Source organism: Egretta garzetta, unplaced genomic scaffold, assembly GCF_000687185.1.
Source record: "Egretta garzetta isolate BGI_Z169 unplaced genomic scaffold, ASM68718v1 scaffold514, whole genome shotgun sequence".
Taxonomy (NCBI): domain Eukaryota; kingdom Metazoa; phylum Chordata; class Aves; order Pelecaniformes; family Ardeidae; genus Egretta; species Egretta garzetta.
This window is the reverse complement of record NW_009259483.1, coordinates 1,023,244-1,044,947: the sequence shown is the minus strand read 5'-3', so window position 1 is coordinate 1,044,947 and position 21,704 is coordinate 1,023,244. Positions and strand designations below refer to the sequence as shown.

Sequence of the window (21,704 nt, the reverse complement as noted above, 5' to 3'; positions counted from 1 at the left end):
CCCGGGGGGGGGGGCAGCATCCTCAGCTGCTGCCGTACGCAGGGGCTGGGTGAGGAGCAGGGATGAAGTGGGCAGAGCTGTCCACTGCAGGCTGTGTGGGAAGGTTTCCTAGGGCTGGATCCATGTGTGAAGGGCAATACGCACCCCCCACCCCCTGCTCTCTTCAGGAGTGTGCATGGGGAGTGCCCCCCCCCATCCACAGAGCCAGCCCGCCTCTGACACCCCTCAACCGTTTCCCCTTCTCTTCCTTCAAAGAGCGATGCAGGTGCAAAAAGACGAAGCCGACGCTGTCGACCTACCTGGCCAAGAACTACAGCTACAGTAAGTGCATGGGGGAAAACGCTTTGCTTGGCCCACCCCGTTCCCCTCTGTGCCCCCCGCGAGTGAGGCAGGCCCCATCCAGCAAGCGTGGCGCGAGGACACTGCTCCACTGGGTGGGTTTTTGCCCGAGGACACCTAGCCGTCCTCTTCCAAAACCCACTGCTCGCGCACAGGCTCGTGCAGGCAGTAGTAGTCATGGCGCAGACGATGGTGTGTTTCTGATGAAAGCGGTGAAACGTCGGTAATGTGCAGGTCGCCCTGCAGAAAGGGTGCTTGGTGCTGTACAGGTCACTCTAGTAAGTGCAATTACGTCTAACGTGAGCGTGACCATGTGCTGCTCGGCCAGCTCCTGTTTTCATCCAGCGGGTGGAATAAGCAATTTATCACCTAAACGAGACTTGCAAATGTGAATGAAGCTGAAGCAAGGTAAAAAGTTATCACTTAGAAATTCATATATTCTTTTACTTACTAGCCAGAGTTTAATCTGGTGCGGAATTGTCAGAGATTAATTGAATTCAGTGACAATATGCACCACCCAGCCGAAGAGTTGGCTGGTAGTTTTATCGTATGTTGCATGACATATTGGCAATGCAAGTAAGTATCCATCCCTCTTCCCCCTTGGCTTCCCCCCACCCCAATATCCCTCCCCCCCCGCCCAAAGTTTTCTGACGCTGGGCGTCAGGAAGAACTCTAATTAAGATTAGATAAATACCAGATTAAATGTCTGTAATGTCAATAGAAAACCCCTATTAACTCTGAATTTAACACGTGGTCTTTTGCACTTTATGGGCTTTTTCTCAGATGGCAGTTGTTTCTTCAGGGGATTTATTCAGTTCTTACAAAGTGGGGTTATTATATCCATTCAATTCCTATTTGCCTGATATCAAATGAAAGTAAGTTTGTAGTTATTTGCTTCTTTGTTATAGTATAGGGGAAAAAAAACCCCTAACCCCAGTTTGGTGGGAATAAGCAAGCTGAACATCTAATTTAGGCAATTGTGCACTTTTTTTTTGCCATGGCATTTTGGTGCATTTATGTCATATATTCTTTTTAAATAATTCCTCAATCCACCTCAGTACAGCATAGTGACATGTTCAGGTGGGACAATGAACTTCCATAGTTGTCTGAAATATATGAAAAAGCAGTGATATAAAATGACTATTCTGAAATGAAGCACAGGTGTTAGCCACAAAAACTCTGATTCCGGTGACTTCAGTGGGAGTGTTGCTTGAATAAAAACTTTAGGTTGGTGTCCAAAATTTAATTCCATTGAATTTGTGAAATGAAGATTCTGTTTTTGAGAGGTAGACTTTTATTCAGCCTCCTCTGAAATAAATAGGCATGCTCATATGGAAAATGAATTGAGAGGCAAGGCAGAATAAGGTGGAGCACCAGCCTTATGAGGAGCGGCTGAGGGAACTGGGGTTGTTTAGCCTGGAGAAGAGGAGACTGAGGGGAGACCTTGTTGCCCTCTACAACTACCTGACAGGAGGCTGTAGCGAGGTGAGTGTTGGTCTCTTCTCCCAAGTAACAAGCGATAGTACGAGAGGAAATAGCCTCAAGTTGTGTCAGGAGAGGTTTGGATCAGATATTAGGAAAAAATTCTTTACTGAAAGGGTGGTCAAGCATTGGATCAGGCTGCCCAGAGAGGTGGTGGAGTCACCATCCCTGGAGGTGTTCAAAAAAAACATGTAGATGTGGCACTTTGGGACATGGTTTAGTAGGCATGGTGGTGTTGGGTTGATGGTTGGTCTTGATGATCTTGGAGGTATTTTCCAACCTTAATGATTCAATGATTCTATGATTCTAAGTTGCAAAAAAAATTATAAAATTCCAATTTTTTTTCCTGAAATCCTTTAAAATAATATATACAGCCAAATTGCATTTCTAGCTGGTCAGAACTTGGTTTCAGTCAGGCTTGAAAACAGATTGTGAGTCTCTGAAACTGAAATCCCTCATGTGTTTTGTGGCTGTTACACGTCCTGATAAAGTTAGCACATAAACCCCAGACTGCATTAAAATTGCTGGTCTCCTGTTTTCTACATGTGAAGTTTATTCCAAACGTTAGGAGGTCTGTTTGAAGGCTTTTGATCTGGTGGCTGCCAGGGGCAGTGTCGATGCAGGCTGATCACCCTGTGGTATGCACACTTCTCATGATTCTATTTTGTGATCATAGGACCCTTCCTATTTTGACATTTCCAAGAGACAAAGTTCTTTGTGTAAAACTCGCGCTTCCATTCTCTGATTTGGTGCTTCTCACAGGAGAGAAAGGGTGAAATGCTGCGGTGGTAGGTACTGCCAGGGTTCCCAGGTACAAAGTTAGCCAGGGATCATCCTCAGAGCAATCTACACAGTTTCACCTTCTTGCATTCATGCAGACATGCAGTTTTCCTCAATGGAAGGTAAAAATATGAATGTTGGTATATTCAGAGTCAAAAGAACCCGCTTCAGACTCTGTTTCATATGAGGATCTTACTATTGATGGATAACCCAAAGGCAAAAAAAGTATAGACTGAGTAAATCATGACAATCCTAAACCCCTTAGTTTTTGACTACTTGTTTCAAATCTTCCCTTCTTGCTTAAGAAGACTTTAGTTCCTGGATGCAACCTACAGGGAAATTATGTTATTGTTAAAAAGACTGGGTTCACGCTAACTGTCTGTGAGGTAAATGATTCATGACTTAATTGGAAATAGCCAGACATGGCTATAGAACGGGTCTGATTTATGTGAAGGGTTGTTCAAGTCTGAGTCAAAGGAGCTGTTTGTGTATGTGATGCCAGGCGAGATCGCTTGGCCTGATCTGGCAAAGATTTAAGCACGTATTTAATTTCACGGTAGTCAACAGTCCTACTGAAAACCAAATTGGGATCAGGCCTCTGTTATTCCAAGCCACTGTGCATGCCCACACATGAAGACGTAGTTCTAGTCTCACAGCCAAAGCAAGAGCTTTCAGTTTAGTACTTTTTATTTAATTTTGAGATGTGTTTAAATTTTTAAGATCGTTTGTTGTTCTCATGCCTCTGTTTTCCTAATTGCAGTCATTCATGCTAAAGTAAAAAGCATAGAAAGAGGGAGCTGCAATGAGGTGACGACTGTGGTTGAAGTCAAAGACATACTCAAGTCTTCGATGCCGATTCCGCTGTCTCAAGTGCCCCTTCTTACAAATTCCTCCTGCCAGTGTCCACCTCTTCAACCGAAGCAGGATGTTCTCATCATGTGCTATGAATGGCGCTCAAGGTGAGCACTGGCGAGGCAGTGGTGAAAAGTATAAGTGTAATATTAAAAGTGTATTACAGCTAGCTGTGGCAGATGGGAAGGAGGACCAGCAAAGCTCCCTTCTTCATCAGGAGCACGTTTTGCTGATTGATGGTTTTGCTTAGGATAACTCATAGATACACCTACATGTTTCAATTACCTCCTCAATTAACTTTTTCCACTTAATTGGCCTCAGCTCTGAGCCACAATGCAGTGCGCACAAAACCAGGCTCACACACGGAGTGTAAACCCTGGTGGCATTAGGTGCTGACAGCATATTGCTTAATGTATCGTGCAGCAGTTCAGGCATCTCCAGCTGTTTGGGAGTGGTTTTCCAGGACCGCTTTCCATACGTGTGAGCTGCTTCCTATGCCGCAAGCCCGATGGTGGCTGTAGGTGGTGGTCCATGTTGGCAGGACTGCGGGGAAGGCGTAGTTCTGCCTCTCCCACTGCAGGGGAGGGGACAGGAGATGATGCACATCTGCCTGCAGAGCTGCTGGAGACGGAGCCAGGCTTGGTCTGCCGGCCTATCCATACTTCGGACCGGTGCCATCAGCGAGATGTTTCTGATCCCACAGCTGTACCGGGACCAGCCAAAGCTGCAGCCATTGGCGCTCCGGCTCCCGGATGGCAGATGAAAAGTAAATACTCTCAGAGCAGCTTGCCAGTCCTGCTGTATGATTAAAAGACAAAACAAAACTAGCTTTACCAGACCTTTCCTCTGGCAGTCAGCCTAGCCCCAGGCATGGAAGGAAATCCAGCACGCGGGTCTGGAGGGGAGGGAGCGGTGAATCACAGCTCCCTTTTCTCTTGGGGTCCTTGAGGCAGAAGGAGACATCCCATCCCCATTAGCACCCCAAAATGTGCCAGTGGCAACAGACGCCCCCAGGAGAGGTTGTGGCGCAGTAGGTACATGTGGCTCTGGGCTGTGGGTCGGAGGTAAGGCCGTTCGTAAAACGCGCAGGCTGGTTTTGCACACAGTGATTTGGCTGTTAATTGAACGTGCGCACTACTTGTAAGGACCATAGAACATCTACGTGCAGAACTTGATGGGCCATATCCATCTTTTAAATGTGGTTTAGGTTGATATTTTAAGTGTGTTCTATAGGTGTTCCTGAAAGTTGCCATCTGATACCTTATTACCTTAACTTTTGTTTTTGGTGAGCTGACAGGCACAGTATTTTACAGCACATAGCCCCTCCAGGTCTGGAAGTGTTTTACAAAGATTAATTTAGAGCCCTCTATTTGTGTAAGCCATTTCAGAGATACCTACTCTGAGTCACGCGGAAGGACCACGACCAAGATTGAGATTGAGGAGCTCTGAGCTGCAGAGCTGGGTTGGAGAGGACCCTCAGGAGGCTGTCAGGGAGAGGAGATTTCGGGAGTGGAAGATTGCAATCTGCTTCTCCATTACTATGGAAAAACACACCATTCACTAAATATTTTGTGATGGTTTTTAAAGGTCACTGAGGTTTTTAATTTCATATAGTGTACTAAAAAGGATTTGAAAAAGAAACATAAACTATTATATGTGTTTCCTGTCGAACTCAGCGGCATGCAAACAGAAGGTTTTGAGTTACAGTAGCTTTTTAAAATGCCAGAAGCAAAATCGGTGGAAGCTGTATCTCCACTAAACTCAATGGCAAAAAACGCCATTGCCTCTTAATAGGGTTGAGGGTCTCACTCAATAATTTGACCTGAGCAGAAGCTGTATCGGATGTACACCATGTTATGGTTTCATTCACCATGATGTGGCCTTAGCATCAGTCCTGTATGTTAATTCTCTAATCTCTCCTTGGAAAGAAAAGGAGAAGTGTATTGTGTTGGTCTTGATTCTCCATGGCTTGCACTCACTGTAATACTTGCGTGTGTGGGCAAAGTGGGGGTGCACGGTGGCTAACGGGTCCAAGAGGCAGCATTTTGTACTCTTTTTGAACTGGTATGAGCAGCAACACCATTTATAGAAACTGAAGAGTCAGGCCCTGCTACACTGTGTAAATCTCACCCACCAGCAAAGTGTGGTATGAAATTATGTGCATTTGTAACGATGTTTGTCTTCAGCCAATGCTGATGTTTAAATAAAGCCTTCCAGAATTAGGGAAATTATATTAGGGCATCTTAAGGCCCAGTATCTCAAAAAAAAAAAAAAAGAAACCAAAAAAAAAGTTAAAATAAATAGTTAGCAGCAGAGGAGATAGATACAGAAATTCCAGCATCCCTGTGTTATAAAATAGTTGTTTCTAGGGTGGGACTTACAAGCTGTGACATCAGACCACTTTAGCATAAACTATTTTAGAAGTTGCTTAATGCATATATATTCAATAGTTACACTTTTGTTTTGTTCATTTCATAACACCTAGGCTCAGTATTTTCATACAGGAGCCAGCCAGATTTCATTGATAGGCAAATATCACTGCCCATACATATTCTGAGCATACTTTAAAGTACTCATTAAGTAGTTACATGTAGGGAATACATAATACCATCCCAATGTATTTATAGGTTGCAATGGAGGCAGTTGTAAGTGGTCAAATAAAATGCTACCATTTATCAGCTGAGCTTTATTAACTGGTGTGTGTAAAACCGAGCTTTTTTTTTCAATTCAGAAGTAAAATACATTAATTTAAACTGCTCTTCTGCACACACACACGCACACACACACAAACATATAGTGGACATAAATAAAAATATATGTGACAAAGACATTTAAGCAGTTTCGTGGGATGTTACCCAACCCATCACTTTTTGTTAACGGTGATCAAGACAGGACAATTTTCCCCTGCAGAATAGCTGCAGGTGAGAGCAAAGGGCTCTAAATGTTTTCTCAATACTGGCCATGTGCTTCAGTTTTGGCTGTAAAATCTGATTTCTTTTGAAAACTATTTTCTGTTTTTACTGAGTGTGGAGTAGAATTTCAGAAGGATCTGTATAAGCATTTAGAAATCCCTTAGGAAGCATTTAGGGATGGAGAAAAATATTATTCTGCCTATCATCCCATACACGGAAACTGTCAGTACCAGTACTTGCTGGTTCGTTTCAGCCTCAGTTTCTGTTAAATCATCTGGAATGGCACCTCAGGAATCAAAATCAGAAATATCTATAACTTGTGTTTATTTCTAAATTTTCAGGTTGATGCTTCTTGATGGATGTCTAGTTGAAAAATGGAAGGATCAGCTAAACAAAAGATTTAAGGTAAATACCACCAAAGAAAAGACTGTTGATGTTTTTGATAAAAAGTTAAACAACTTTGTTCTACTTCAGCACTGAATAACTTGATTGACTTTCAGATATCCACAACACCTCCGGCTATTATTATTTTCACTTCAACATTTTTATACCTCATACGTGCATATAAGTGTAAGTGAAAATTGGAAAATTTTAGGCTCGCATTTTAGGGTCTTTAAAATTTTATTTCTATTTTATCTGCAAACTGTCCCTAAACAGGATGGTTGGATGATCTTCGTGTGAACTCTGGCTTATTGACTCTAGGAATGAGTATGTAGTCCACATAGGTAAGAAAGGAAGTTAAAATCCACCGCACTGGATAAATGGGCTTTGCTGCATTAAAGATTGCAGGCTGGAGACACAGACTTCTCACCTGTTACTTCGCACTGAAGACCCACTGAAAGTATTGGGCATCCCCACATTGGTTTCAGGAAACATTGGAAGGAAATGTTTATATATAGTATAGAGACCTGGGAGGGCAGGAGCAGCAGACACCCATGCTTTTTGGGGCTTCAGGATAGCACTTGCTATCACTCCCTGCTTCTAAACTCCTCTTTCTAATGGAAAGAAAGACAATGTCTGACACTTCTTCACACTTTTAGAGATGGAAGAAAGGTATTTCTGGAATTCAGAAGAGGATTCAGAGCATTAAGGACATACATGTATATTTATTTTAATTATGAGCTAATTGGCAATTGGTAGAGAGGAGGAAAAAAAAGATGCAGGTGTCCATCAGTAGAGGCTCTTAGCTTACAGACCAACTTTTGCAAGAAACTGTATTTGATGCTTTTATCATTCCCTTTTCTCCTCATGTAAAACCTATGCGTAAAAAAGAAAACATGCTTTAAATCTTTAAAAAATAAGTACATTTCAATTGCAGATGATACCATGTGGGACTGAGGAGAATACTGACATATGATTTGGATTCTTGAAATCCCTTAGCGGTCAACTTAATGGCCTGTTACTGGCACACAGTGTGTTTTAGTGGCCTTCTCACACTGTTTTGTCATTTCTGTCTTGAAACCTGTTTGGACTTTCATTTCCAGACTGTCAAATAGATGCATGACTGCCAAACAAAATACTTCTCAAAGCACATGTCATTCCCTCTGATATTAATAGTTTCATAAATTAAATCCTCACTTAAACATGTTTGAGTGGGACACACCTAAATGCCTGCAGATAGTTTTTGTTTTGTAAAGATGCATATCATGACCCTGACTGCACAAAGATAGCTGGTATGGAGCTAGGTATCATAGTGGCTTCATTTTAATGCCCATCATTCCTCTCTGAAGACTTGCATCCAACTTTTGTCTTGAGTTACCACTTAAAATGAATGTTTTGAGCTGTCTGTGGACCACAGAAGACAGCTGTTAACATAACCACAACATGGCTGGTCTCTTCTCTAGCCAGGACAAGAGTCTGAGTTGCAGCAGGGTCACTGCGGAGATACTAAATAGGAAAGCTGGAGAGCACTTCTCTTACTCTGCTCACTGGGCAAAACCCCTGACTTTCAGAGTTTCTGAGGAGAAAGTCCATTAATAGAAGGGAGAGGTGAGACCCTCTCCAGGTTCTATTCTTTACCTTCCTTTCTTTAAAACAAGTATTTCTGTTCTTAGAGGTGAAAGACTGCAGTCTCTGCTGCAGTGTTGTGGATCTCCCCATATTTTGGACCACCTAACCACTTAACCTCACTGTAAAAACCTGTTTTCTAACCACTGCACTTTTGGGTTTGGAAATCTGACAGCTATTCTCTTTGGTGGGCTCTTGGATTTAACTGCTTTCCAAAATTTCCCAGGGGTGCTGCTGAATAAAGCTGCAGGTGTATTATTCACAACCATCCCATGGCAACTCCAAACACCGTGATTTCAGTGGTCATCTCTGTTGTCTGTCCGTAACATAAGCTCCTTCATGCCCAGTCCTCTCCACTCCAGGGAAAAGCAGAACCAGAAAGTAAAGACCACCTTCCCTTGTAGCTGTGTGTTTAAATATATATCGTGAAAGGACAGCCTGCTTTCTGCGGACTTTTCTGAGGAAAAGTCAAGTAGCACATTCAGTAAGACAGCAAACAAGGGGTTTGCAGAGGAGTCCCAGTGTGCAGATCCTCTCTTTTTGATGGCATGGTGCCAGCTCCCCTGGATTTCTGAAAGGGCATGAGGTGTGCGCTCGCACGCAGCACGCACACGAGATGTGCGGTTGTCATTTTCATCAACTGGTATCATGCAAATTCCCCCACCCAAGAACACATGGCGGGTTCCCCCTGCAGACAGCCATAACGTGCTGACATTGATGGCCCTGCAGGATAGAGCACGAAACCGTTCAAAGCAACGCTAGTATCAGGGGTTCAGGATGGCTCCCATTAAAACATAATTATTTATGATTATGTCCTTCTCTAACTCAGCCTCTTTGTCTTCTGCATTTCCACAGAGGTGGGAACAGAGACTGCAAGAACAAAAGCTGCGAACAGCCCGCAATAAAAAGCAGAATGCAGGACGCAGTGGTCGGAGTGGAGCCCCAAAACCATCAACCAAGAACACCAACCCGCTGGTCAGTGGCCCCAAAAAGGCCATTAAAATAAGAAATGGCCAGAAAGAAACCAACCCAAAAAAAGTATGAGTATGAAATTTCCAAAAGGAAAGACTTTTCCTGCACGATGAAGGGGTTACAATATGGCTTGGTTGGCATGTTTTATTAATCCAGAACTCATCGACTTAAAAACTCACGGCTGTTTCTACATAGACATTTTTTGCTGCACTTTACTTCTAAAAGGTTTGCTTTTCCTTTCAAGCCACTGCAAGCCATAGAGCGTAGGTTTGCAGGAATATGTGGTAGGCCCGTTCAAGCTGACTGAACTTTATCTTAGGGCTCTGATTTGCAGTTCTAGATAGATCTAGCCTTGGCTGCCGGAGGTTTTAACTCCTTGTTAAAGCCTGTTGCCTGCCCTGCTTCCCTGCCAGAGGCTGGAGAGCCGCATGGGGCATCCCTGCATGGGGCATCTCTGCTCTCCTCAGAAAGTGCACCGGTTTAGTCGTTGGCGAGTTAGTCTGTGAGTTAGTCTGGTGAGCCAAGAACTGTGGCAGCAGAGGGATGGTAACCTCTGGCAGACACCTGGAGCAGCAACCGCTGCAGCTGCTGGAGCTGACTCTATCCGCTGTTTGGGATCACAGCCCTTGTTCAGAGCGTTCGGAAGCATAGTTTACCAATAAGCATCTGGGTATGCATTATGTGATTATTCTTATGTGTGTGCCAGAAATATGCTTGCAGTGTTAGTATTTGATCTTGTGGGTTTGTGTAGCAAAAATGCATTGAAAGCAGACATTTAATTTTTTTTATTGCACTCCAGGCTGGCTTCCGTTGCTGTAATTCCAAATATATTTAAACACCTAATTGAAAAATTGGTATTTTTTAAAAAGACACATTCAAGTGAAGCAGATCTGTAGAATTCTTAAAAGTAACACTTATGTTTGCTGTAATATAGCTTTGTTATGAAAACTGGAATAGAAGCATTATTCTAAACATAACTGACAGCTACTGTACAGTATTAAAGAGAAGATAGGGCTTCATGTGGCTCAGTGTTCATTTGGATAATTTTTATCATTTGACACCATATTTCTAAATCTTTCTCTGATACCAAATAAATACAGAAATAAATAAATAAAGAAGGCTTGTCCCTATTCCTGAACTTCTCAAAACAACTGGCTATCTGCAGTTTTGCTGGTCAGAAGGTAACATTTCCCCTGCAAAGGGACACAGGCAAAGCGGTTGCTTTTATTGATGGACTAAATTTTACCAACAATGTTTGCCGTGTGAGGTATTAAAATAGCAAAGGTGCTGTAAATCTAATTGGCATAACTCCAAGATGGAATTTATGCTATTGCTGCCCAAGCTCTACCTAGGTAAGGCAGCGTGGCTAGCACAGCCTGATTTCTGTTAATGCATAGGCAGATCACCTGCATGAACATTGTAAAAGCTCATGACAGACATCTTAGAGACCTTCAAGAATTCCTGCAGCAAAACCGATGACTAGACTTGGCAATTCTGGTGTCTCTAAAACAAAACAAGTATTTCTAAAATAGAGAGAGTCTATGTGGAAAAAAAAAAAAAAAAAAGAGTTCTGTGTAGGTTAACATAAAGAGTTACAACAGGTCATTTCAGAATATTGATCAATGTTATTACAAGAATTCCAATGATATTTGCATGCATGAAATTTAAGGCAGAATATGCTGAAGTCGTTTTGGTAGCAGCAATAATGTATTTGGTAATATGCTAACCCAAGCTGAAGACAGAGATGCCAAGCTAGAATGCTTAAACCAAAGGGATGGAGGTGTTACAGAAAAATTGAATAATAGCTTATAGGGTGGTTCAGGGGAAAAATAAACCCTGCGTGGGCACAGGTTGAATCTTGAGCCATTGGTTAACATATGCAAAGGTCAGCATTTGAATGCAGCCCTTCCTGATAATTCTGGGCAGATGCAGAACTTTATCTCGATGGAACATCTGCAGAATTAGATCCACAATTCAATCCAGGTGCCAGGAATGCTGAGCATGTATTGCATCTATTGATTTTAGTGGGAATTACGTGTGTTTGACATGTCTAAAAAAACAGACCACAAACTTCAGTGACTAAACAGAGACTATAGGTGAAATCTTAATCCTGTGTGTACAGTGAAATGGAAGAACTGAAACTGAAATCAAAGGAGACAGAATTTCACTGCAGGTGACTAAATTAGTTGAGTCTGAAAATGCTGACTTAAGTAAGCATGATCTAAAAGATCAGTATGATTGAAAAGCTTCTAAAATAGTTTTATCTACTGTGTAACAGGAGTTCTTAAGCTTTGGTTACCTATTGATCCCAGTGTAAAGTACCCCAATAAATATGTGTAAAGTTAGCTATTAAAAATGAACAACGGTCCTATCAATGTGATGTCGAACTAACAAACACCAAATTCATGATATTTCACTTTAACAATTTTTATTGCAAACACCATCAAGTGTGGAGTTTGTTAAATGAAACCTTTGCAACAGCTGACTAGACTTCATAGCAACATTGCAGATTAATTTACAACTGTTCAGATAAAACTGTTTTCATTTTTTCATATGGGAGAAAAAAAAAAGTAAAAATTATTTTCTGCAGAGAATGGTCACCATTCCTTCTGTAAGTTACTGTCGTCGGAGTGAGGATTCCAGTCTGTTGGAATAAACAGACTGGAATAAAAAATATAAATAAATAAATAAATAATAATAAATACAATGGTGTTTCCAAACTCCTTTACATTTTTATGTATGCTTTATGCTGAACTAACTTTCATTCTGATACGGTTAAAAATACAGAAGAAGGACAGACAATACAACAAAAAGCAGAGGACATCGTAACACAAAGCACAGATGTGCAGTCAGGGGGAATGAGTTAGTAAGGTTTCCCTTACCATTCCCTTTTGTTTTCCCAAATCTATTCTTTTCTACTTTTTAAGAAGCCATGGGTCAACCCAATTCAACACTAATATAATTCACTCCATTTTGAAAATCCCTTACAATTATTAACTCACTGTGACATCAAGTGCCAGCTGAATGCAGATGTGGAACATCCCCGCCCTCCAGCCCGCTGCCCTTCCGCTGCAAAGGTGCGAAACAGATGTTGGAACCACAAGGACTGTTCGAGCAGGCAAACGTATCCTCCTGTGTCCCCATGTGGCCCACTCACCGCTTCTGCTCCCCGGAGTGTGGCAAGAAGTCAGACTCGCCTCTCCTCGTCCACATCCATGGCCAGGTGTAGTCGCCATGCTAATACACCCCAGCACCGGAATTATGAAACCTCAGTTTAGCAGAGTGAGCAAACAGTCTGCTGATGGACAAAAGCAATTACCGTACCCATTTAGAGCTGAAAAAATTAACAGGCCAAAACTTGAAGTGTCAAATGTTTTTTCTCAGTGTTACAGCTGAGGGAGCTGGCATTTTTTTTTCATATAAAATAAAAATTGCCTGGAACACCGAACAGATGTTTCTAGTGCATTTCTTACTACCTCCCCCACAGATGTGCGCGGTTTAGTAAGAAGTGCCATTGAATATTTTCACTGAATGTTCTAACCTCAATTCCAAAAGAATGAAACCTGAAAAAATATTTACTCTAATTGTGAATAATTGGCACTGTTTTAGAAGCTCACTGTAAATGCAAATCAGAACTCTTTTATGAACCACACTTAAAAAAATGTCATAAAACCTCCTCTAACAGGACCTGGGTGACCCGGTCACTTTAATTCAACTCAGTGTTGCAGCTTTGTTACTTTTGTCCAGTCATTGCATGTAACTGAGGAATACTTCCTGTACAAATAAAAAGAAGATTTTCCAGTCCAAAATACTCAAACAGCTCTTAAATTATTTTATCCAGCATTCTAACCTAGATTCCAAATGAATGAAACCTGAAAAAATATTTACTCCAGTTATGCACAACGGACACACACTTTTTGGTTGCGCTTAGAAGTTGAATGTAAATGCACATCTGAAAACATTTCCTCAACCAGATTTTTCTGGTAAACCACATCAGATCCAATTAATTTTGTAAATAAATATAAATGTATCAATATGGGTCAACAAAGATTGAAAATTATGTTTCCATTTATGGTGAAAACTAATAACTTGCAAGGACCTACAAGTAAGTATTTAATTTCTATAGAAGTACATTACTTCTAATTAGACCTACTTGAGGCTCTACATTTAATCTCAGCTGCTGACACTATATTTCTTGTAACGTACCCGAAATGAAACACCAGCCTTATTGGAAGGTGAAATAGGATTTCAAACTTGCTTTTTAGAAATGCAGTAAATTCAGGGGGTTCCACGTAACCTGTTAATACCAGCCTGGCTCCTGTTGTTGCTGCCAAAAGGCTTGTGGATAAACCAGTATGGCAATAAGCATAAAGGAAAGCATCTGGAAGGGAGGACACACTCTTTTTCTCTAGATGAGAATACTAAGATCAAAACCCAAAAGTCCATAAAATATGTCAGGTGGCCTATGTTACAGACAGAAGGTTAGTGGATGCACCGAAGTGATCCAGAGATGCCCCAAACAGACCAACACCCTCAGTGTTTTGATCCATTCTGGTTATGGCATGACAAAAACTTTAGTTTGTAGATTCTCAGAGCCCATCAGCATTTATCCCCTGAACAAGGTAATCAGAAAGCTAATCATTTGCTCACAAAGAACCGTGGGTGAAGTGAAAAGATACTTGCGAGGTTTGACCTGCCAGTGTAGCTCATTCAGCAGCCAGAGCAAAGGAAAAACAGAGCAGCAGTGCACAACCACAAACTGATTGACTCCATCTTCCTGGCAGGGAAAAAAGCTTTTTGCCCACTTCTCTTATTTTATTATGTAGTAATTCAGTATGAATACTCACTACAATCAGACATACTAATTCTTCTTAAACAGTATTTTGAGATTTAGGACCAGCTTGTTTATCATTCTAAACAGAAACAGATTTTTAATATAGTCTTAGTGTCAGATTATGATTTCATTACAGTTCCTAAACAAGGAAATATGTGGTCTGTTGTACAAATAAACTTGTCCTGTGGTTCCATTTCTCTCCTGCTGGGATGAAAATCAGAAGAATAATTATGTTATCTTTTGTTAGTGTTGGAAGGATTTTCATCACATCTCTGCACCACCTAATTCTACGCTGAACCACGAGGTATTTTCTAAATAAATGGTCATGAAGGTCACATTCTCTTTTCATCTGGCATTTAGATACGAGATAAAAGGACAGAGTCAGACTTCGTGTAAGATTTGCAGGCAGAGGAGCTGTTTAAATTTAATTGAAAGAAGATTTTAATCTGTGAGACTCAACTGAGTTTATGTTGGAATGCATTCCTCCTGACTCTATAAATGCAAATGTTTCCCAATCCCGTCACAAGTGCTCAAACTCTTAAACATTACATCCATGCCTATGTCACAGTAACACAAAATTTGAAGAAGAGTGGATGGCAGTCTAGATTATGTGTACAATACCCAAGTCCTGAGTTAAACTTTCAAAAAGACAAAGTAATCAGTTAAAATATTGACAGTGTTTCAATTGCCATGCTTTTGAATCCATGGTATTTTGATAATTCTACAAAAGTCTGCAACTCAAAGATACTCAACCTTCATGAACCTGAATCTCTCCATCAGGTGACCGAAATACTTATTTTTATTGTTTTGAAATGTGTCTCTTAAGTTCCTCCTTTCCAAAGCTGCTAAAAGACTTTACGATCAAGAACATATTTAGGAGAAGCAAATAGGCATTAACAAATAAAATGTTCCCACTTTTCATTTGGGTTTGCATATTCACGCAACAGGAAGAAAACCTTTCATAGATCTATGCATAATATTTCGATGAAATCAACTGAATCATTTTAACCAAGCACTTATGATTCCTCAAGCAGGGGTCGTAAGTGACACCCATGAATATATGAGCCCAAATAAGTGGGGTCCTTCAGAAGCTAACAGTTAAACCAATCAGAAAAAAATGCTATATCGCATGAGAGTGATGTAATGAAGGATGAAGAATGATGGTTAAACAAGCAACAACTCAGTATATAAAATTATATTGCACTTAACTAGGCAGAGCTCATGTACCCCTACACCTAACTGAAATTTCTAAAATCAGTGCAATAAATAATCCACGGTATTCAAAACCTGTGTGTGATTCCCATTAAACTTTTACTATTTGCTTGTGAACTTCCATCAGATGATTAGTGAACTCTTAGGACATAAACATATTTTGCTGTTTCAGCATTTCTGCTCCTGTCAAAAAATAACCCCACCTAAACCTTCAACACTGTATTTGCCCCATTGGTAGAGAAGCCATTAACTGTAGCAAGGATCCTGGGAAATGAACTGAATTGATGTATCTGAAATTGCCCTACTCAGGCCTTTTCTGAGACTGCTTCTTGGTTTAATGTACAACATGCCAGCACCTAAAAGACACAGAGTGCTGAAATAATGCCAGGAAGAACAGTTTTAATGGGTTTTTGAAGGAAAAAAACAAGCCAAAAAACATACAGCAATTCTGAAGTATGTTTCTCAGAACTCACCTCATGAGGTGACATATAAATTCTGCGCTAATCACAGCTTCCTACAGGCTACCTAGACTGAAGTCGAGTTTATGGCAGTAAAGGAGCTGTAGATGAAAATGGGCCACCAGGAGAATGCTCAGTCCAACTTCTGCTGGAGGAGTTTCTATAATAACAAGTGCCCCATCACAACAGAAATATTTGTCAGGAAGCTCTTTGAAACAGCTAGTTGTATTAAATACAATAGGAACAATACAGAAAGTGTGAGAAAGACTTCATTCTTTCTGGACTTTGCACTTATAATCAATGCTGTATGTAAATTGCTTTAATTGAATGCCATTCTTTAGTATCTTAACCTTCAAAAGACTCAGACAGCAAAAGTGAGAATATATCAGCTACAGGAGAATATTTGTGTTTTTCATGAAGGCCAGCCAAATTAGACTGAGACAGGATACAAATTCACTAGTTTGGCAAGGAGATATATGTCAAGAATAGCTGTTATGTAAGAGCTGACTTTGTATTTTACTTCATCGGCTGCATTTGAATTGAGTAAATGGACTGGAAAGGATCTTCTAGTTTATTATCCTACCCATGACAGTAATCCTTAGAAGATGTTTAGGGAAAGGATAAATAAACAATGCAAATGTTTCTCAGGGCCTGGAGAGAACCAATAAGCCTTAGTAACCCTGAGCAGTCTTATCTAGGATGCACACCCATACTATTGGCCAACGGGCCCAGGAGGCCCATTTAAGCTCACACTTGAGCTTAATCCTTGCCTGAGCTGTGTTGCAGGAGTACCTGGCTCTGACCCTCTTGCCTGCTGTTCCTGACTGGACCCTTGAATGAGTCCTGAACTTGGTTCCTTACTTGCTTTGTCTGGGTTTGTTGATGGACGTGGCTACTCAGTTCTGCTTGGATGCTGTGGGGCTGCACCCCACCAGTGAGGGCACAGCCTGTTCTGTGGTCATGTTTGGCTCCTGGCTCCTTGTGGAGGGAGGGAGCGAGGGAGGGAGACCTTGTGGAGCATTCCCACACTTGCTGCTGCTCCCTGCCAATGTTGTAGCAGTGCCTCCACTGCCTTTCAGCATTTCTCCTTTGTAGGCTGCCTGAACTGTAGGACTCGATACACATCACAGTGGATGTGTCATTAATAGTGTTTTCATGACCTTCCTCGACCCTATTTTTTTAAGGTAGTTATATACAAAACACCTTAGACTCCTGGAACTATTGGAAAGGCATAAATCTGTTAAAGTGATAAAAGAAAATTATCTACTGAGCATACATAAAGAAGTCATTACTAATATCAAACTTCTAGCAGGTATTACTTGTTACATAGATATGCTTTGCAATATGGCAAAGCTGATAAAAAACTGGCTAATAAAACAATGGACAGAGTATGAAGAAAAATATGTGTGCGTATATAGTCTTAAATATAGGTGGTTGGGTAGACAAATGCATCTAATTACACGAATATCAATTTTCAGAGATTGTACCTTAATTGTTCAATCTATATCAATTTCTCCAAATACGCACTCAATGCTTTCCAGTGCGTGTTCTCTATTAGATGATCCATGAACAGCATTAGACAAAATATCTTGAGCAAACTGAGCACGAATTGATTCAGGAGAGGTCTCTTTTGCCACTTCTGGATCAGTTGGACCCATTAGTTGCCTCCACTCTTCCACAGCATTTTCCTTTGTTAAGATCATTATCACCGATGTGCCCCTGTAAAATCAATACAAAAAAGCTCTTACACTCTTATGAGATGCAGACTTATCTTTGACTTCAGAGGTACCATGAAGGGTTATGGTAAGCATTATGCTATCTGAATTTTGTTAAACTATTAACGTTTTAAAATGTGCTTCTGAGTGTTTTGTTTAAGACAATATCCTGTATTTGAAAGCCAAAAAGATGATGACGATCAGCTATTTGGATTTGGACTTCTTGTCCCAAAAGATTCTCTCACAATAATTTCTGAAGCAAGACAATACATACTGTTTTATCAACAACTATACTAACAATATTATGAGGAATATACTTGTCCTACATGGGAAAAACAAGGATTCCATCAGAAATTAGTTCCTTTTTTGAGAAAAAAATCTAAAATAATAGTCACTATCATAAGTATGGAAAAAAATTTAAATCTTCGTTTTAAAAAAAGAGCAGTACATGCTAGAAGCCACTAAATTTGCCAGAGTGACAGAATGCAAAATCCATAGTCCACTTTGGGTGTAGTAAGTTTTGTTGCACTGTGAATTCAAATTTTGATGTATACTTACATTCCTCAGTATTGTATAATGAGGCACTTACTCAGTCATACAAGTCACTAAGTCTTCAAAAAAGGGTTTTCCTTTGTGATCCTTATAAAACTCTATAGCCATTTCACGAGTTAAAGCTTCTTCTTTAACCTTTGAGATGGTAAATCCAGCATCTTTAACTTTTTGCATAATGTCATCTAGGAAAATAAGAAGTAAACTAATTCTTGATTGAAATAGTTTAGATGCAAAACCCCACACAAACTCTAAAGGTTTCAGAAAATACTGTATGCTTTTTAAAAAAACCCCACCAATACATATTAGAATTCTACTTACAGTATCAAACAATCATGGACAATATGACAAACTCTTCAACAGTCCTCTAAAATCTACAGAAACCATTATCATTGCACTAATCCATCTCTATGCAGATGACAAATCCAGACCATTATAAACTATACCAGCAGGATACTGCTGTTTCTCACATTGGACAGAACATGGACTGTAGTTCTAATGCTACCTCACACACCAGCTGGCCTGCTAAAATCAGTCTGGAAAGGTACAAGAGGGGAAGAGAGGCATACAGAAGCCACAGACTAACTTTAGAAAGGCTACTGAAATTTGTTAGGATGGAAAAGAAGAATGCCAAGAAGAGGCTCTGGATAGAAGATTTAAAAAAAAAGTGGCAGCAAAAATCTTTAAGGTAAGATTCCAAATTGTACATAGTGTACTTTTTACTTTGACCTTTCCTCCTCATGCCCTTTGTCTAATAGTGAGTTAAACCAAGGATGGGAATGCATCTAATTGAGCAATGACCCCTTCTGAGTCAGTAGAGATACCTGCCTGAAGTAAATAACATGAATTGGGAAAGCCTCCTTCTTCTTTGACTTAGAAGGATGCTAGATGGATAGTTTTCACAAGTGTCTGGCTTTTAAACTGTTTAACTTAGCTAAGAACTCTCTGACTTCAATTTGCCACCATTCATGTGAAGAAAGACCTATAGGCAGCTTAAGCAAAGGAAACGTGACGTTTGAGACCTCAAAACGTGAATTATGCAAGATCTGTAAAAGCATTTCTCTGCATGGCAAAAGCATTTCAGAGAATAAAAAATAATGCTTCTGACATGATTTACTGCAGTGTACATTGCCAATATTTTGTAGAAATGACATCTGTAGACATAGCCCATACTTTCTAGATCACTTACCTTTATGTGTCTTAGCAGCAGCAGGTTTGATTAATGCCAGTGTGTGCTCCTGAGGGAAGAAGAATTCTAATTCCTTCTGAGCATCATTGGGTGTAGAACTACCATGCAGCTGACCAACAGGTATGTTGTTGACTGCATACTTTGCACGTAAGCTAAGAGTCATTAAAAGAGTAAGTTACTTAAAGGTACAGCCATTTTGAGCTTCAACTATGACTAGTCTTAACACAGTGAATATGACTTAATGTTGATCTGGTGACTTGAGTGCTTGATCGTCTCTCTGTAGGACTAAGAAGCCTTCATTGTCTACAGAAGGAACAATCAAGCTTTTAATTAACCACCTGAAATATGAACACCTTCCCTCCTTACTGACATCTTGTTATGTTTCCAAGATAATAACATTTCTTGCTTAATGAAACAAAACAGGTGAGATGATACCACAGCAGTTTCTTGAAGCAATAAAATAAGCAGTTAAAATGAAGATGTTAATTTATAAAATGTGTAGCAGAAACTTAGTCACAAATAAAATATGTTACTGATGGAAAGTTTTCATTTAGCTAAGAAAATAAGAATTGTTCTAAAAAATAATAGTGCTATTTAAACCACAAAAAATCAATAAGCATGACATATTACCAATATTTTTTGCATATAGACAATTAACAGCAATACTTTTGTAGACCACAAAGCCTAAAAATTGACATCCACGGTCACAAAGATTGAACTTAATAGCCAAGTAACCTGTTCATACGACCATCAGGGCAGGATTATAAAAGGATTATTACAGGTGGATTCTTCTTGTGGTATGTGCATCTAGCAGTCAAGGATTTTTCTCTGACTCAAGAGATCTTTCACTTCAACACCCTTTTTTAAACTTAGTTTTCATTATGTTTAGTAGCCATTATTTCTCAAAAAAATGCTACAGTCGCTACATGTAATACAACACTTCTTCCAAGAAAAGCTTAACAAACTGCAGAAATATATATATCAGTTTCCAGATGATGGCACTATAGTTACACCAGTTGGAATGTGGTATTTATTGAGATGAGGAATGTGAAAGTAAATTGGAAGCTGTGAATGATCATTTATTATTGTAAGTGTTACCTGTTTGGATTTTCCTTCTTAGCCTCTTCAACAGTCTTTGGGCCTAATAAATCTCTCCAGTGTGCTATAGCATTTTCTCGTGTTAGAGCAAGTACAAGAGTTGGACCACTGTAAAATGGGAAAACTGGCATTAAAAACATCACATATTAAACTCTCTGTAGTTTGTAAAAGGAATTTTATTATATATAGTCTAGGTCAGGAAAATGAGGCCTATTATTGGAGGATTTGAATACCCATCTCCATTTTAATATCTATAGTCTCATAAAACTTTATGGGGCTTAAACACAAATTTAAATTTCAAAGTTACTGAATGTTAACACGACAGCAAGAATGTTGCAGAATTGGGCTATGTCTTTATTATCAGTCATAAAAGTGCTGATCGGTTCCTAAGTTTTTGTATTTGTCCCGGCCAAATCCCAGCTTCATATGAAGGCAATATCCAAACACAGTTTATTTTTCCTTCCCAAGGAATCCAGCACACAGCGTGGATGAAGATTTCAGAACTCTCCTATAGCCAACCTAAATGCAGCCTTCCAGAGCAGAGCTCAACTGTTTCCACCCAAATCAATGGAATTGGCCACTGACTTCAGCATTCTACACAGAAATATAACTCCTTCTCTGGAGATATTCAAAGCCCGTCTGGACGAAGTCCTGTGTAACATGCTCTAGGTGAACTTGCTTTAGCAGGAGGGTTAGACTAGATGATCTCCCGAGATCCCTTCCAACCCTTGCCATTCTGTGATTCTGTGATATGGAGTAGCTAGTAATTTTCAAAAACCTAATTTATTTACCTACTATACTTGGGAATTATTTCATTATCTGGAGTTGTCCAGTCATCTTTTTAAGTTTTACTAAATTCTCACATACATGGGTATCTTGTAGCCATGTATTATTCAGGATAATTATTCCTTGTGAAAATTTCAGTCTTATTTATAGATCCACATACTCATTTTTCATTCACCTGGTCATTTCCTCTAGAAGGACTGGGAAGTAGTCTTGATTTTCATGTTCTTTGTAAAATTCACGTGTTTGTTCTTCAGTTAGGCTTATTTCTTTCTGCATTGCTATTTTGAAGCCATCATCCTTTATCCTTTGAATGATAGAATCTGTTTAAAATATTGAAATAATGCTAAATTGTCATCCATTCATTAACTTGCAGACTTGCGAAGAAATGACAATGGACTTTCCAAGCATGATGTTTAATTTTTACAGGTGAATTAATTTCTTAAATGAAGAACAGAAAACTAAGTTAAAGCAACTGCTAGAGGGCTTCAGTAGTTGCCTGGGCATTCAGAAAGCTAACGC

At 40.0% G+C, this 21,704-nt stretch overlaps 2 protein-coding genes across 2 annotated transcripts in view; one reads left to right on the top strand and one right to left on the bottom strand.

The window, feature by feature from the left end:
* The window catches only part of SFRP4 (secreted frizzled related protein 4), a 17,832-nt gene extending 8,416 nt beyond the window's left edge, over positions 1-9,416 (top strand). Inside the window, exons 4-7 of the mRNA XM_009637212.1 lie at positions 256-321; positions 3,362-3,560; positions 6,707-6,770; positions 9,228-9,416. Coding sequence (XP_009635507.1) covers positions 256-321; positions 3,362-3,560; positions 6,707-6,770; positions 9,228-9,416 — 518 coding nt within the window. The remainder of the gene's footprint in view (positions 1-255; positions 322-3,361; positions 3,561-6,706; positions 6,771-9,227) is intronic.
* Positions 9,417-17,344: 7,928 nt separating this feature from the next.
* The window catches only part of NME8 (NME/NM23 family member 8), a 20,486-nt gene continuing 16,126 nt past the window's right edge, over positions 17,345-21,704 (bottom strand). The window contains exons 11-15 of the mRNA XM_035892760.1: positions 21,361-21,505; positions 20,400-20,507; positions 19,302-19,453; positions 18,153-18,297; positions 17,345-17,567 (exon numbers count right to left, since the gene is read on the bottom strand). Of these exons, the coding sequence (XP_035748653.1) occupies positions 17,345-17,567; positions 18,153-18,297; positions 19,302-19,453; positions 20,400-20,507; positions 21,361-21,505 (773 nt within the window). The remainder of the gene's footprint in view (positions 17,568-18,152; positions 18,298-19,301; positions 19,454-20,399; positions 20,508-21,360; positions 21,506-21,704) is intronic.